The 16,532-nt window shown below is 38.4% G+C and overlaps 1 protein-coding gene across 11 annotated transcripts in view; it reads right to left on the minus strand.

Moving 5' to 3' along the window:
• Positions 1 to 16,532, minus strand: part of ELAVL2 (ELAV like RNA binding protein 2) — an 84,518-nt gene that overhangs the window by 39,429 nt on the left and 28,557 nt on the right. For 4 of the 11 annotated variants that reach the window (XM_052700891.1, XM_052700889.1, XM_052700894.1 and 1 more), the window contains 2 exons: positions 9,959 to 10,049; positions 7,429 to 7,669 (listed from right to left, as the gene is read on the minus strand). In XM_052700891.1, the coding sequence (XP_052556851.1) occupies positions 7,429 to 7,669; positions 9,959 to 10,049 (332 nt within the window). The remainder of the gene's footprint in view (positions 1 to 7,428; positions 7,670 to 9,958; positions 10,050 to 16,532) is intronic. The other 7 variants (XM_052700893.1, XM_052700890.1, XM_052700896.1 and 4 more) reach the window with 3 other exon arrangements.

Raw genomic sequence — 16,532 nt, forward strand, 5'->3', positions numbered from 1 at the left:
TCTGGAGTCTTAGACTAAAAGTAATCCCTATGACTATTTTCTTCCCATTCTCCCATAATGTTAGTTTACAGGTCCTAGAATTAGTCAAGCATTAAGGTAAGAGAAAGATTTATGGCTGGAAAGTAAGCTTAACGCTTCAAAATGGTGACAAGATTCAAATTACCAGACCAGGTTCAAGTGAACCAAGAGATTATCTTGAAACAAAGAGCTGATGTGTGGGGAAACTAGAGTTCTGCAGTAGCAGTGACCAGAAAGGTTTCCAATAGAACAGCTCCATTCTTCCCCAGAAACCCATGTGAACAGTTTTGCATGGATGCAATAAAAAAAAAAAAAAAAAAAAAAAAAGAGGTTAGCAAGTTCCACAGGTTCTAGCAATTAGAGTCAAGCAGCCAGGCAGACAAGGCACTTTCTACTGCTCACATGGAAGGCAGAAGATCTTTGTATTTATTACCAAAGGACTGCAGTATTAGTCAAGCAACCACTCACTAAAAGATCAATGTTTCATCCATGCTCTACTCATAGTGGGCTCACCTTAGAGAAAATCCTTTGATTAACAGAATCTAATGCTTGTTTGGTCACATTAAATGCAGCACTGTGACAAGGTGCCTCCTCTTAGACACAGTACAACCACAGTGCACTGAACAAGCAGATGCTGATTTAAATTTCTCACAACATCCCAGTGACTGTATACATAAGTAGAGTGAATTATAAACAATGTGATAAGAAATACTACTGCAGATAACACCTAACGTGAAAGCTCAACTCTTGATGCAACACATCCAATTTGCGACTTTGATTGTAACATATCCAATTCCTTTTATGTTTTCCATTTTCAGTTGTGATCAGCCCAGAACCCTTCAAATTTATTACCACAGCTCTTCAACAAAAAAATATTTTAAAAATGCACAAGATTTTAGTATTAGGAACTGTTTCCATACCAACATTAACTGCAATCATACCTACGTTTTCTAGATATATTTAATTTTTCAGAACTGTAGTTCTAGGCATCTGCTGAGCTATGTGATGCATTTGCTATTTGTACTATCTATAACCAAACAGTAATTAGACAACACTTCCAAATATCTAGGAAATCTAGAGTCTGCAGAGAGCAAAATGAAGAATGTTCAGCACTGACCCACAAAGCATGCGATTGTGCATGAAGAAATCTCAGCACAAAACAAGATATTTACTGCATGTGAGGCAAGTGAGAAACAGGTTTTTGAAAATCGGGCTTTTGTGAACTTGATAACAGGGCAACTGGATTGAATAACAATGGTCAACAATAACCTGTAAAAACTGTTTGTCATCTTTAGAAAGCAGGAAGCTTGTCAGCAGAAAGTGATGCAGGAAAATAACTTCAGGAGGGGAACACCTGGCTCCTTCTAGCAAATGGAACAGTCAATTAACCAGGCTTAATTTCAACTACGCAAGTCAATAGCTGTGAGTTACTGCTCCAGACTAGATGCATCCTACCTCAGCTTCCAGACAATACAGGCTGGTGTACTGCACCATAAATGTAAGGTCAGTATACACACATTAGTAGCTTAAACACGATATTTTGAAAGAGGGCGAGAAAAACAGACTTGTCAGCAGTAAGATTTCTTTAGAGAAAAGCACATGAATTTTATAAGCCAATGATTATTACAATAAGAACACTACACATTCTTTGGAGACAAGAAAACTAGGAAATTCTCCCTGATTTATGACATTGGTTTCAACCACTCGTATGCCTGAGACTGAATTCCACAATTTTTACTATAGGTTACTACTCTTTGGCAAAAGCCTAAAAAATAAAGGTCTGAAATCAGATATTCTACACTGAGGCAAAACCTAAAAATTTATCTTCCACACAGCCAAACATACATGGCAGTAAAGACAGAGGACATTAAAACTGAATGCCATTTTTGTAAGAATACATTTTTTGTGATTTTTCATCTACATTCAAGTTTCAGAAAAGGTAGTACAGCAAACTAAAATTTTTTAACTTCAGTGTTTAAGTGGCAGCTACTACTTCATCTTTTATTTCCTCAACAGCTGCTGAACCAGTCTGTCTTAAGGGAGCAGATACTCTTAACTTTCATAGCACTTCTAGCTTTTTTTAATCATTTAATATTACTTATGTGCTATCAAGTAAAAAGTTACATGCTGCACTTAAAAATGCAGAAGAACTAAAAAATACTAAAAGGCTATAAGAATTCGGTCATATTGCTTTGTTGAGACCATGGTCTCTGTACAACTGCAAACAATGTGCTAGTTTTACATTAAGTATGTATATACAACAGCTGCTGTGAAAACAGTGACTCCTGTTTTATGATGTTGGCACATCAGTGGTGGATGCTGGTGGTGTGACACTAAAGGTTGAACCTTCCCACTCACAACCTGTTTTACATTTTACTGCTGTGCAACAGTTGACAGCAGAAGGGCAGTCTGACAGAACAGCATCTGACATACGAGAGTGGATAAAGGTATGGGACTGAATTTCTTCATGTGGAACAAATGGTACACAATGTCATTTGTAGATGCTTGCTGAAGACCAACCAGTTGATGTGAGCATGGTGAGGAGGTGGGTAGTGTGCTTCAGCAGTGTGAACAATGGGTCACCTCCAGTGCTGCAGATTTCTTCAAAAGCATGGTATGCAGGCTACTGCTCATCACTGGTGAAAATGCATAGCTAATGGTAGCGACTAGTCTGAAAAATGATGTCTGGTACCTGAGAATTTGCTCTATCAAACCGCATTATTGTACTCATCTGCTGTAGTTCCCATGGAAATAAATGGGAGGTATTTTTGGAGTAACTTACAAACATCCACATTAGTCAAAGGGATCTGCGAGTTAACAATGATCCCTAAATATATGGGCACAATAACTCATTCCAGACAGATTCTTTCATCAGCAAGCTAAGTGAGGCTGATGTCTCATTTGTCAAATGGTGTCTTGTTAATGGCAGTCCCCACATGAAGACTTCATAATCTTTGGTAATATCATGTTTTAATTTCTTTACTTACAGAAAAACAGGTAAGTAGATCAGTTGCCAGGTGGCTTACCTCTTGACTGGAACACTCTATATGCTTAGCTAATATGACAATACCAACATTTCACAGCAGTAAAGAATGGTGACCTAGCATACCAAGTTGTGCATGTGAACTGCATGCTTGAATATGATGAGCAGCAAACTTCTGCATGCCAGCTTTCTCCTTCACAAGCAAAACCTCTAGATAAAATGGAATACAGAGCAAACTTCATAGTTCATTGTTGTATTAAAAGATACTAGCAGATCACAGCAGGGAGGTATGTTTGATACTGACATTATCTGCCAATGCATAGAGAGAGATTCGCATTTCTTGTTTTCTTTGTTAGTTAATGATTCATTGCTGTGGAAAGCTGTGACAACTGAGTTTGTACTGCTTACCCATTTATAAGTACAAAATTGCTTAGTATTCCTATACTGGAGTTGTCTTATTGGCTTGGAAAACAGATCTCAGTTCCAGCACACAACGCGCCAAGTTCCACTTCCCGAGCAGAGTATGCATCCAATACTGATGTGGACCAACCTGCATTAGACAGCTGAAGGCAGAATCAGTGTTTTGCTCCTTCATCAATTCTCACTTGCTGTTCAGTTTGTATGAAAGTGCATTTAGATTTCTATATTTACAAACCTCTCATCAACTTAAGGTATTCACCAAGTATTTTGCACTTGTGGCAGCTCATTTACGATCAACTGTTTAAATACAAGAATTAGAGTAATTCTGAAATCCATGAGAAGACTCTTCCTAATAATCTCTGATCTGAATTGAAGAAACAAAGGGAAAATTCGCTCTAAGCATTCTGTATTAAACCTGAAGGTGAATGAGAACAGCGTTCTCAACCAAGCATCCACTAACACAAGATTATCTTACTATACTGCTTAAATCAGAAGTACTTCTTCCTATACAGGTTAGAAATAGTTTCTCATCTGTATCAAACAACTTTTGGAACAAGACTAATGTCACGTTTATGCTCACAGCTAAGTATATTCTTCCAAGCAGAGGAGCTGTCCTCAGATAAAGGCAAATATGATCCCTCTTTCTCCAAACAGATCCAAACACAACTGTCTTCAGCTCATTTAGCCCTCAACTGCAGATTACATTTAAATTAAAGGTCCTTCATGCCACTTTGCGCTACACAAAAGGCATCAGGCTTTCAAACAAAGCCTGCAATTAAGTTTTCCTGTTCTATTCCCAGGCAAAGAGTCATCTGATACTAAGTAGCAACACTGTGAGCTTCTAGCACAGAAAGCATCAAAGCCATCACTTAAGAAAGGATTATTTGCACATCCACCTGTAAGACCCAAAGGCTCATTTCTGTTAGCCTGCAGCAGCCTCACAACTGGGACAAGCACTAATCCCTAAGCAACTTTAATGAAGAATGCTAAACGTGAACTCCCAACTGCAAGATGGATAAACAGCTTGAAAGGCCATCCCATAAAAAGGTGAAATACCACCTATATCCTTCTACTTTGAGAACAAAAAGTCAGGGAACTAAGAAAAGGAGCTTTTTGTTTGGAGGAACTGAAGTCAGTACCTACAGAGAAGATCAGTTTGCTTTTTGCACCAATCAGCCTTCAGCTGAAGATGGAAAGGTGTGTCATCAGCTCACCTTTCCTTGTCATCAGCTCTGTTTCTTTGACATCCCAAGGACTTCTGGTGATCACCATAGTGAAGAGTCTGGCGCGCAGTTTGGTAGCAAAGTCAAATAAGTAGGACTGAAAGTAATTTCTGTAGCTTGACCCATAACACTAGAATCTCTAATTTAATAATTATGCTACACTGACTTAAGAGCAAGTCATCTGCTATGGATTAGTGCTGATCATTAAGATCCAATGGGTAGAAAAACTATCCTAATTCAAACGCACAAAATCTAGTTAGACTCTCTAGCAAGAAAGCAAGTGCAGGGCTCTGAGCAGCCTTTCAGCTTGATCCATTTTGTGCCACTGAATAGTACCTGCCTTAGGAAGGCTCAATTGTCAAATGCCAACTGAAAAGGATCACCATGAGTACAAAGCCTAGTGAATTCACCAACATGGATCCATTCTTGCAGTTTTTTTTAAAAGCCAGGCTCTTCAGGAAGGACTGCCTTCTTTTGTGGGAAATTTACTTCCAAATTTGTATGTATATAAACTATGTGTAATGTAGTCAGCAGAAGAAAAACATGACTTCAACAAAATCCCAGTTTTGCCATCTTCAAAATACAACATATCTCTAGGCCAAGAACACATTTCAAGTTTGAGAATCTACCTCATGTCAAAGAAGTGTATCTTATCAACAAATCCACCTATGGTTAGGAACACTGTGGCATTACCTACATTCAAGAGTAGCTAAAGCCAAGAACACCCCTTTATTTCACAACTCATTCTCACACCACGCACAACTTTTTGGATCCTGTTACAAGTGTTATCTCCAATGTGTAACAAACAATTACAAAAAGCATTCTCAAAAAGCAATGGGAGTTATTTAGAAGTAATATAAGTGTCATATGAATATTTTCACTCACTGCATGTTAGCAGACTATGAGGATTGCAGATTAAAGTATTTTGTGATATCCAGAGGCCTGTAGCTACAGCCAGTCTTCAGTACTGTCTGAGCAGCACACTAGACAAAACACAGGAGAACTTCATCTTAGCCTGCTCCACTCATCCCTGGCAGATACAAGTGTAAGTGAACTAAACACTAAGGAGTATTCACACCCCATGTTTCATGCTGTTGTTTTTTTTTTGTTTTTTTTTTTTTGGGGGGGGGGGTGTTGTTTTTGCTTTTTAATGCTTTAATAGAATTATATTATTATTATATTAGTTTATAGGGCCCAGGACAAATTCTTCTTACTGCAGCACAGGCAAGGCAAAAAGTTGTCTGCTGTCGGAGTCCCGCTTAAGCATCACCTTTCCACCAGCAACACAACTTTTACCTGTACCAATGGGGGAAAAGCTGGAGAATTTCTATATTGCTAAAAGAGGAAGTAGACAATAAGGACAAGAAGAAAGCTTTAATTCGTGCCAAAGACAAGTCCTATGGTCAGTGTCAGAGCTGCCAGGTTTTAGCCTTGGTCACTATGAGTCATGTACGCATTTGGGGAACACATCTCCAAGCACACCCAAGATATCAACATGCACACGAAAGAACTGATTGAAGCTACACACAACCTTTATCTCCTAAAGCCTCTTCCTACCACTGCTGCCCTGGGAACACTCAGTCACAAGTAAGCCTATGCCATGTGGGGGAAATGCTAATGCTCCGCCACTGTCTTCCAGTAGAGATAGTTTCAGTCACCCAAACCAAATAAGGAATAGCTTTAAGCACAGTATACTCTAGAGCTGCATCTAAGAAGTTCAGGTATGTTTTTGAAAGCTAGGTATTGGACAGCTCTGCAAAAAAAAAAAAAAAGCCAGAAAATAGAGTGCCAAAGTCAATTTTTCTGAACAAAAATAATGAAATGTCAACATAAACTGTACATCAATGTTTTTTAATTTGACAGAGCTTGGAGTTCACAAATGGAAATGAGACAAACTGAACACTGCCAATGATCCTTTCATTTGGTTATTAAAGTGCAGGCATTACATCTGGTAGTTCTTTCAAAATTAAACAACTGGTCTAAACGCATGCACTCTGAGCACCAGCTGTTGGTAAAATGAAATACTAATCGACAGCATCACTCTGCTCTTCATGTTTGCATATTCTAAGACTGCACATGTCAATTCAAGAGCATACCCTAAAGAAATTGGTTTAAATGCTGCAACACAAAAGCTAAATTAATTAGTCCACTCTTCTCCCAAGGTAGAAGGTTAAATCCCTACATCTTTCAAAAAAGAAGTTTTGAATCAGCTATAGCTACCAGGCACAACTCTAATAATAGAGCAGAATAATTATATAAGGCTTACTTGAGTTTTTATGTGCTTTCCAGTATCACAGAAAGGTTTGGGCTGGAAGGGACATTTAAGACCACCTAGTTCCAACCCCCTACTACAGGCAAGGACACTTTCCTCTAAATCAGGTTGCTCACAGCCCCATCCAGCCTGGCCTCGAATGCAGCCAGGGAATGGATATTCACAACCTTTTTGAGCAACCTGTTCCAGTGCCTCACCACCCTCACAGTAAAGAATTTCCATTATCTAGTCTCAATCTGCTCTCTTCCAATTTAAAGCCATTATCTAAAAAACTTCACTCCTAAGAATCAGAAAGCACAGAAGATTTTAAAGTAATTATAGTACTCACATACAAAACTGGATGAAATACAAGCATTTATTTTTTCTGTTTGGAATCTAGATGATAGACTAGATCCTTCAGACCAACAATGTCTGCATTGGTTTTCCTGAATTTATTCCGTAAATGAACAGAATTACAAGCCATCATCTGACAGCGCAGATTATGGGAAAGTGAAAAGATGAAACCAACGTACCTGTTATTTTGTCCCTGACAAGCTTGCAAGACTCTATCTCACCAATGCTGCCAAACAAACTCTTCAGCTCTTCTTGTGTCATGCTCTGTGGAAGGTAGTTGACTATTAGATTAGTCTTGCTGTCTTCAGTGTTTCCAGAATCAATTGGTGAAGAGCAATTGTTTATAGTGTTTGAACCATGGGCTGTGTTATTGCAAGTTGGTCCATTAGACAGTTGTGTTTCCATGGCAGCAATTACCTGCTAAAAACATAGAAAATAAGAAACATCAAAATTTGTATTTTACACTCTTACGGAGAATCCAGACAAGAATCTAAAAGAACCGCTACTATGCACAAGTGGCGCTGTCACAGCCAGATAATGCTTCCACATGCAAAAGCACTACTGAAGATTTTTAAGTGCTGCCCTGATTAACAGTTTCAAACCTACAGGCAAATTAAGTCATCATTAAAATCAAGACGTACCTCAATTAATACCAAAAGCTTAGTCCCATCCTGCAATTCATTTAGGGCATCACAGACTTCCTAGTACAGAAATAAGCAAGAACTGTTCTTTTTCAAGAGCCATCGATGCTATCAACTTGCAAGTGACAAGTGAGGTACATAGTCCTTAATGTATTTGTTTTGTTTTTAATTATTTGGAGGTGTTGTTTTCAAGATAGGTGGGTATATAACTGTATATTGACCCTACATCTAAGAGCACTAGAAAGATTAATAATTTGAAGGAAATACCTAGAGATGTAAATGAATGTGCTGAAATGGAAAACAAACTCTCCTTTGTAACTTCTACATCATTATTCTGCCACCACAGGCTGGAAGTAGGTTTCCAAATCTGTTTTGACTAAGTTGATAACTTGGGGTTCTCACTACTCCTTTCCTCTGTCCCCTAAAAACAGTTGTTTGATACTTTAATTCAACCTACTTTTAAGTATCAAATAATTGAGCAATTGCTACTTTAGAAACTCTGTATTCCACCTCCAAGTGACTAGTTGCTGTGATAGGCAGAAATGATCCACAAAGACTTTCTGCCTCTCTGACAATCATCCACTATTCATAGTTGGTAAAGAGCATGTTTTTTAAGTGGCAGTCTAATAAAGAAGGCTTAGGTAGCCTACTGAGGACAGCTGTCAGCAGAAAACTCTATAGAAGTTATCTGTTAACAGATCATTTAACAAAGACGCAACACTCATGACATTTCACTGAACATTCAGTAATCACTGAAATCCAATATAATACTAAGATTTCTAGGAGGAGTTCTGACACAGGAAAACAATTTGCAAAGTTGTAGAGTAGCATGAGGTTGGAATTTGTCCTAACTCTCTTCTAAGCAGTATTATCCAATCAGTGCATACCTAAAGACCTGGCTAGGTCAGGGAAGGCAAATCTTAGTTCAGTGGAAGTATCAAAGGAGATGAAGAGTGTCTGAACGAATTTCAGACATTCCCAAGAAGATATTTCTGTTTTGCATACAAGCGTATTTTCCAACAAGTTACTTCAGCACACAGAAAGAAAAGGAAGATCCATCTATTCAGAACATTTAACGTAGAAACACGTTCTTTTTCCTAAGGAGCTACCACTGGACCAGAAGCATTTTATTCCCTCATGATTAACCACCAGGGAGGGGACAAACTACTACTGGCACTGTGAGGAAAAGTCTGCTGAAGAGATGAGAACATAGATGATTCAAAGATACACTGTTTTTCCAGAACTCTAGTGTATTTAGCAGAGCTGATAGCCACCAATGCTTTCTTTTCATACTGCAACTATGGCTGCTTCTTTACTCCCCCTCCAATCAAATTTTAAGTGTACACTAACCAAAAATTAGGAGTTAGCAAGGACAAGACGTCCTCACTTAATTGCACATTTATTTTCACGTTCAGGTGGCAAAAATGCTATCTTAAGCCAACATTCAAATGAACAGCTGCAGTAGCCTGTGTGTGCTGAAATTACAGCACTTCCCAGCTATAGAACCATCTGCTCTGATGGAAGTGATACTAATGTTTTACAATTAATGCATATTCCATTGATAGGTTGGATACAACTGTTCATAAAACACAAGCCACATCTTCAGAAGTTACTAAGTATTTTCTAGCCAAACAGACCCAAAATAAAGTTAAAATTTTTAACAATTTATTAGAATAAAATTTTTAAACACTTTAAAAATAGTGATCATAAATACATAGCATACAGGTTTTCAAAGTTACTGCAACTTAGTATTCAGACCATACCAAAACAATATTAATGCAAACTACACTCTTCAATTATCCACCAGATATTTTGAATTATCACTAAAATCTCATTATAAGAAAGGCAAACCACTGCAGTATAATTTCTACAGGAGATCACCATATAACAGGTAAGTTGTCATAGTACACCAGTGTACTCTAGACCCTGACAGAATAGAGACACAGCCTACAGCCTAGAATGAAACACAGAACAGCATTAGCGTTCCAAATGAGATTGGAGTTTGGTATGGCCTCAGCACTATTAACAAAAAATGTAGCCTACAGAATTTAAGAAAAATCCCACAGACCCCAGTCCAAGGCTCTGCTGCCCACGAACCACTTCTAAGCAGAGAAGCCACATCACACAGTCTGACTGCCATGTTAGTTTGGAGTTGCCGTCTGCAATATGGACACAAAAGGACTGTATGTTAGATTAGCAAGATAATGCAACAAATCAGTTTGTACAAATTTACAGCAATTGCATTTATATTCCCAGCACGTCCACGCAGTGTGGCTTAATTGAATTTGAGGCAATTCCAATCTAATCTTTCCAAATCTGTTATTTTTCTTGCGTGAATTAGGATGATTATTTTTAAGGGAAGATTTAAAAGATCATTACCTCCACATCTACCCTGAAAACTACCATAAAAACCACTCCACCCAGAAGGCACCTTAACACATCACAGCTGGGGGTTTTGGTTGTTTTTTCTTCTTTTTTTTTTTTTTTTTTTTTTTGTGGTGTATTTCTCCCCCCACATCTCGGAGTCTTCAAATCAGAACAGGAAAGACAATTTTCAATCAGCATGGAAGGTGTACCACTGAAGAACATCTCCCCTTGTATTCCTTCCCCAGTCCAGAGAAACACAGAACATGCTACTTGGCAAGGATCTAGTCCGTAAGCAAAATCCTAGGTTTTAAAAATTAAAATTTTGCACAGAACACCTTCAGAAAGGTTCCTACAATAGGTACTCCAAGAAGGAGCATCTGCAGATATGCAAGTTGCAGGAGATTTGAGAGTTTCTCAAGTGGAATACCCTGAGAAAATAATCAGTGGAGTACCATTTCATGATGGCATTTTATTTTCTTTAGAAAAAACTACCACAAATCTAGGTGGATTTTAACTGAACACTGCTAGGAGGATATCACAAAAGCTAATGGACCATTTGTAGCTAATTACAGCTTTTCCAGATCTTAAATACAGCCACAATACTTTGCAGAAATAGGAGTATTGCCATGGTTTGAGGTCAGTGTAAATTCTAACCCTTCTAACCCTGTGGTTAGCAGATGAAGAAACATATACAGTAAATCTAACTTGATCTAAAAAGTCAGCTTTTACAAGAATGCCACAGCCAGTTTATACAAACACATTTATCAGATTTGTTTTTATTAAACACTTGAAAAACTTGTCCTCTCATTAGTTTGTTACCAAAAACTTTGTGGTTATCTGGCTTTACATTGAGCCTTTATTTTTTAATTTAGGTTGATATCAAGACTTTTAATCATTACTGTAACTGTTCATGCAAAAAGACTTTGTGTTATCAGCCACATTCTCAATGGCCTCAAACCAAGAACAATGCACAGACATGCATTTCTCAAGCACTCCTTGGTACCCAAGTATGTTCAATAAACTGCTTACTAGAGGAGGTCTGTTATGTCTATACAGGTTTTATTAAAGAAACTGCATTAAAGTGTCAGATCCATGAACCTGACCTACCGCTGCACGTCCCAGCAAAGCAGCAGTAACTGTATTTGCTTCCTGCCCACCACAGCTAGAATGAAAATTCCCATTATCCATATGTACTTAAGGTGCATTCACTGCAGGCATCACTGAGCTCCTAGCAGAATCACACTTGTCAAAAATCAAAGTACCTCATTTCAAGTACTTCCAGCACGCATAACACTGTTTCACAGCTTCAAAGTTAAAGAGTCTTTTTACATCTCATTTGGAAAAAACAATTCTTACCCTTTCAATACAGTTTCCACCTGACCTGAAAAATAAGGAATATGGCCCACTTTGCCAAAGAATGCCATGATTTTTTTCAAAAAACATTTCCAAACTAAACAGCACTACTAGAAGATTAAAATGGTAGCATTCCCAAGTTAAAGAAAGCCTCAGCTAGTGGACTACACATAGCAACAGTTTTTGACATTACTACCCTCAGAATATTACTCTTCAGATGGCTACAACAGCTTGGCAGTCACTGCATTCAATAACTAGGAAAAATCAGTACACTATTAAAGAAATGCAAGGTTGTCTAATATACTGAGATTTATCATAAGTAAGCTGGAAAAGGAGTTCCACTGTTTCTTTTCAGTCCTAAAAGAGGAACCAAATAAAGTTGTGCAGTCCAGCAAACAGTGATTGGTTCCCTTCAATAACACACTGCATTGCATCATGCATCTTTAACTAAATTCACTTTTTATTTATCAAGCACAGTTTTAAATTCAAATAGCCTTAAAAACTGCAGCATTAACTGAATCTCTGTTTCTAATTAGCTAATTTTAGTTAGCTGATATTTAATTCATGAGAATTGCCTGCATGGCAGGAAAGGAAGTAGTTCTTTTCTGAGTGTTGTTTTTTTGTTTGTTTGGTTTTTTTTTAATTTAAACAACAGGAGTTAAAGAACAGTTTAAGAAATTAGTACGATTTGCCATGGAACAGTTCAAATCATAGTTTTTGTTTTTAAACAAGGCTTTAGAAAACTAAAGCAAGGCTTCAGAAAATTAAAGCAAATGAAGATCAGCAATGCAATATTCAATGGTCTGCTCCTCCTTTCCCCTGAAAAATAGGTGTTTTGATATGGAACATGTTCAATTGCTTATACTCAGCAGGAAACAGCACCTAAGGCTGCAACCTGGCAGCTCTGACAACAAAGGTGAAGTGAAAAAAGAAACAGAGACTGCTGTTATCACCTCAGGTGCGCACAGTAGAGAAGCCTTCAGTGCATCATACTAACAGGTGGAGATCCTCTACTATCTCTTTTTATTAATTTTCTCATCCACTCCTGTGCATTTTGTCATCAAGGGGAAATCTCTTCATATGGGCTTTATACACTCAAGTTACTCCTTAACTACTTAACTGAGTTACTTCTTAGTTATACGCTTAAGTTACTACTTAGAAATACCACAACAAAAATCACTGCATAGCCGTTCCAATTAAGCTATATACTTTCAAATGGTTTTACGAAATAAAGGTAATCACAGAAAATCAGCACCTTGAATCTAAGTGACCAGACACTACACATCAAACACCTGCCTCGCCTTCTCAAGCAGGTTACTACTTATCAGAAGCAACTAAAACTGCACCATGAGATTAATACCTCACAAGTGACACAATACTTCATAGACCCCACCCAAGCTCATGAAGAACAGCAGAAGACTTTCAGAATATGCCTTTTCCCCTTTGAGTACAGACAGTGCAGTGGAAGTGAGGCATCACACGTTGCTGTTTGGAAAAGCACAACACAGACGTAGGTTTCATGACATCAAGCAGCAGAACAAGAACACACAGACAAGAACAATGTCCTCTGTATCTTCAAATATGCAGATCAAACCAGAATTTTACTTAGCCTCCGCTTGTAATTTCTTGTAACATCTGGTCTGTAATGCACTTGACTACGCACCACCAACAAAAGTAAGTGCCTAAGGAATATCCCTAAATACCTTAAATACAGAAAAACTACGAATTATTTGAAGGCTCATGGAAATGCAATAGTCCTGACATAATCTGAGTCAGTTTTGCTTTAAAAACAGGACTAAAAAAAAATGTCCTTCAAAAATACGTAAGTGCATTGTTACTTGTACTTTGATGGTTACCCTGTGTCCACAAGTAGGGACTGCTTGGAGAGTTTGTACAAACAAGTGCAGCAGTTTTACCTATTTTGAAGCACCACAAAGCAGCATTTCTCCTCCAAGAGCCCTTCTCAGTAGCACATCTATTCACTTCTGTCCTTTCTTCCATTCTATCATTAAAAAAATTGCAGCAAGAACTGGAACAGCAAATTGCTCCAACAGAAAATTCATTCAGCGTAAGAGGAAACTAACGGCAGAGAACCTTTGGATTTATGCACAGTACGAAGATCTTGGGATACATTATTAATCAAAATCCCTCACAGCTCCAGGAGAACACAGAATTAAGTTTCTGAAAACAGACTGTGACTGTTAGATTGAACACAGTCAGTGTTGAGAGCAAGAAGAGTAGTCATACACAACGACAGCTTACTGCACAGCCCCTCAAAGGCAACATTATTAGAAGGAAAATATTCTGGCAATCATTCTGACGCAGATCAGAAAACAAGCAGTACTGTTACACCTTGGCCTCAAAAGCAAGAGAGAAGGCAATGAAAGGGACAGAAGACGGATATCAAAAGGATACATGGGATGTAAGCAAAAAGACTAATTAATCCTTGTGATTAATGCTAAAGAAAATAATCTGCAGAAGCTTTCAGCAAGAAGAAAAACAGCCAGACTTGTCTGTTTCAGGAAAGTAATGAGTGAGCAATTCTGGATGACTGAACAGGACACTCATTATTAGTACAGGCACATTCTTTCAACCAAGAAACACCTTAAGAGCTCCAGTACCTGCACCAAAAAGACAGAAGAAAGAGCATGTGGAAGTCCATAGGGAGCACTAGGAATGTATACCTGAATCAGAAGGAATGTCTCCAGACAACAAGCAATGCTTCTGAAAACTTAGCAGTCCACAAAACACCACCAAACCTGTAAGCTGCTCTAAACAACATCACACCACTAACTGCTACTGTGTGAAGAAGCCAACACAAAAGACTTTCAAGTAGGGCTGAAAAAGTAACACAAGTGCAACACCAGTAGTTACCTGTAACACCTGCATTTTGTTGAATGATTAGTCCGAGTGAGCTTTCAGTAATGTAAAACTATGTATTTGTAATCATTCGGGCCAATTTAGAATCAAAGCACTTTTACCAAGTAACTACTTCCAGCACAAGAAAGCACTGATATTAGCTCACACACAAATGAAAGAATTCAACTTAAAACTGTACTTTTCCTTTTCACTGCTTTCGTTCATTTAAAAAGTTTAGGCCAGCTGTGGACAGAGTTACGGTTATTACATCTGAATTCCTGACTACAAGTCACACTGGGCATGTGTGAACACAGACATTGCTGGTGAGGGTGCAAACCCCATGAAAAATATCACTAGATCACACAGAGTTCAAGCCTGAACTCTCATCCAGTTCCATCTGCCCCAGTTCTCCAGCTTGTCCAGTCTCTCTGAATATCAGCATAGCCTTCTGTTGCATCAGCCACTCTTCCCACCAGTAAACTTCTGAAGGCAGACTCTACCCCTCCACTCAGGTCACTGATGAAGACGCTGAACAAGAACAGCCCCAGTGCAGACCCCTGGCATCATAAGAACTATTTGTGTTTATCAACAGCCAAGAAAAAGCAAACTAGTTTAGTCTGATTCAGGGAACAGATTCAAATTTAAAAGCAAACAAGACAACTTCTGATTAGAAAGCACGCCTCCAAAGGCATCTTTACTTCATCTAATCTCTCACTTATGTACCCAAAGCAAAACAAAGCAAAAAAAGCAAACTTGTCTACCAAGCTTCCCAGTATCTATGATGCAAGAGGAAACGCATGAAAAAATGGGTTCCTTCAAAACATGTTTAGATAAACTCTCACATCCCTTCAGTTTTCCATGACAGCACTTATCTTGCTAACAGCTCTTTGTTAGCTGCACAGGTAGCTGGGTCCAAAGCGCAGAAGTACCAGACACTGCAGCAACTCACTTTGACAGCTCTGGATTTCCTGTCCTGGAAAAGCAAGGTAAATCCTCTTGACTCCCCTCCCATAAAGGACATTTTTTCCCCTCAGACAAATCATAAATGAAAAGTAAGCAGGGAGAAGTTTGGCAGTTAATATCCCTATTCCTTATAATCCTTGCATACATAGCAATTACTCAATCCCACATCTCCAGTCCTACAAATAGGAAAAAAAGCAAACTGCTGGAAGTAAAAAGCAGCTTTCACATAGTTTTATTCTCCACACATTCTCTCAAAGCAGTGTCAGACTGGGACAGCAACAGCAAGCATGTGCGCCTGTATACCTGCATGAGTCCTCATCACCCAGAACCTTGAAGAGAGCCATTTGCAGAGAGCATTCTTCTCAGCTCTAAAACTCTTGACAAGCAAAACATGTGCAAGAGGAAGAAAAATTCAAAGAAATCTGAAATACACACCACCAGCCTAGCTAAAATAAAAGCATAAATTAAAACTAAAAGACTCCTGTGAAGTCACAGGAGGCATCGCTTTGCAGGTTTCTTACTCCTGGAAAGACAATTTAAAGAGGACGAAGAACAGCATTTCCATTTTGAGAATGATACTAACAAGAGAAAAGAATAAGGACTGTCCTTCCTAAGCTGGAAAGCTGAAGGTATTCTCCATTAAGATTCCATACGAGTGAAAGCAAATGAAACAGAGAAGGACAAAGTGATGTGAGTTACATCCTGATACAATCGCTTCAGTGCATTTTTAGCTGATTTATTTCAAATATTAATCCCCACTTTCCCTCCCTTGTAAAAGGGCAAAAAATAGAGACATGGTGCCAACTTGGGCAGGCTTTTTTTTTTCCTCCCAAAATCAGTATGGGGGAAGAACCAAAACAAAAGCAACACTATTCGGACTTCTCAGTCAGCATTTTCCTTTCCACCTTCTTTAAGCTAAGAGATGCTCAAATGCTGTTTACAGATGTGTGAAGCTTCCACTATTTCTTGATACCTTTGCTGAAAATACACAGAAAGGATTGAGTAAATACACCAATAAGCCATGTCAGGTAACTCAGTAAGTATGAGCAAGTGTGGCCAAAACCAGACTTCATGCATTTTATTCTGAACACCTATTACAG

This window comes from Tympanuchus pallidicinctus, unplaced genomic scaffold (genome assembly GCF_026119805.1).
Source record: "Tympanuchus pallidicinctus isolate F22 unplaced genomic scaffold, pur_lepc_1.0 scaffold4, whole genome shotgun sequence".
NCBI classification, from domain to species: Eukaryota; Metazoa; Chordata; class Aves; order Galliformes; family Phasianidae; genus Tympanuchus; species Tympanuchus pallidicinctus.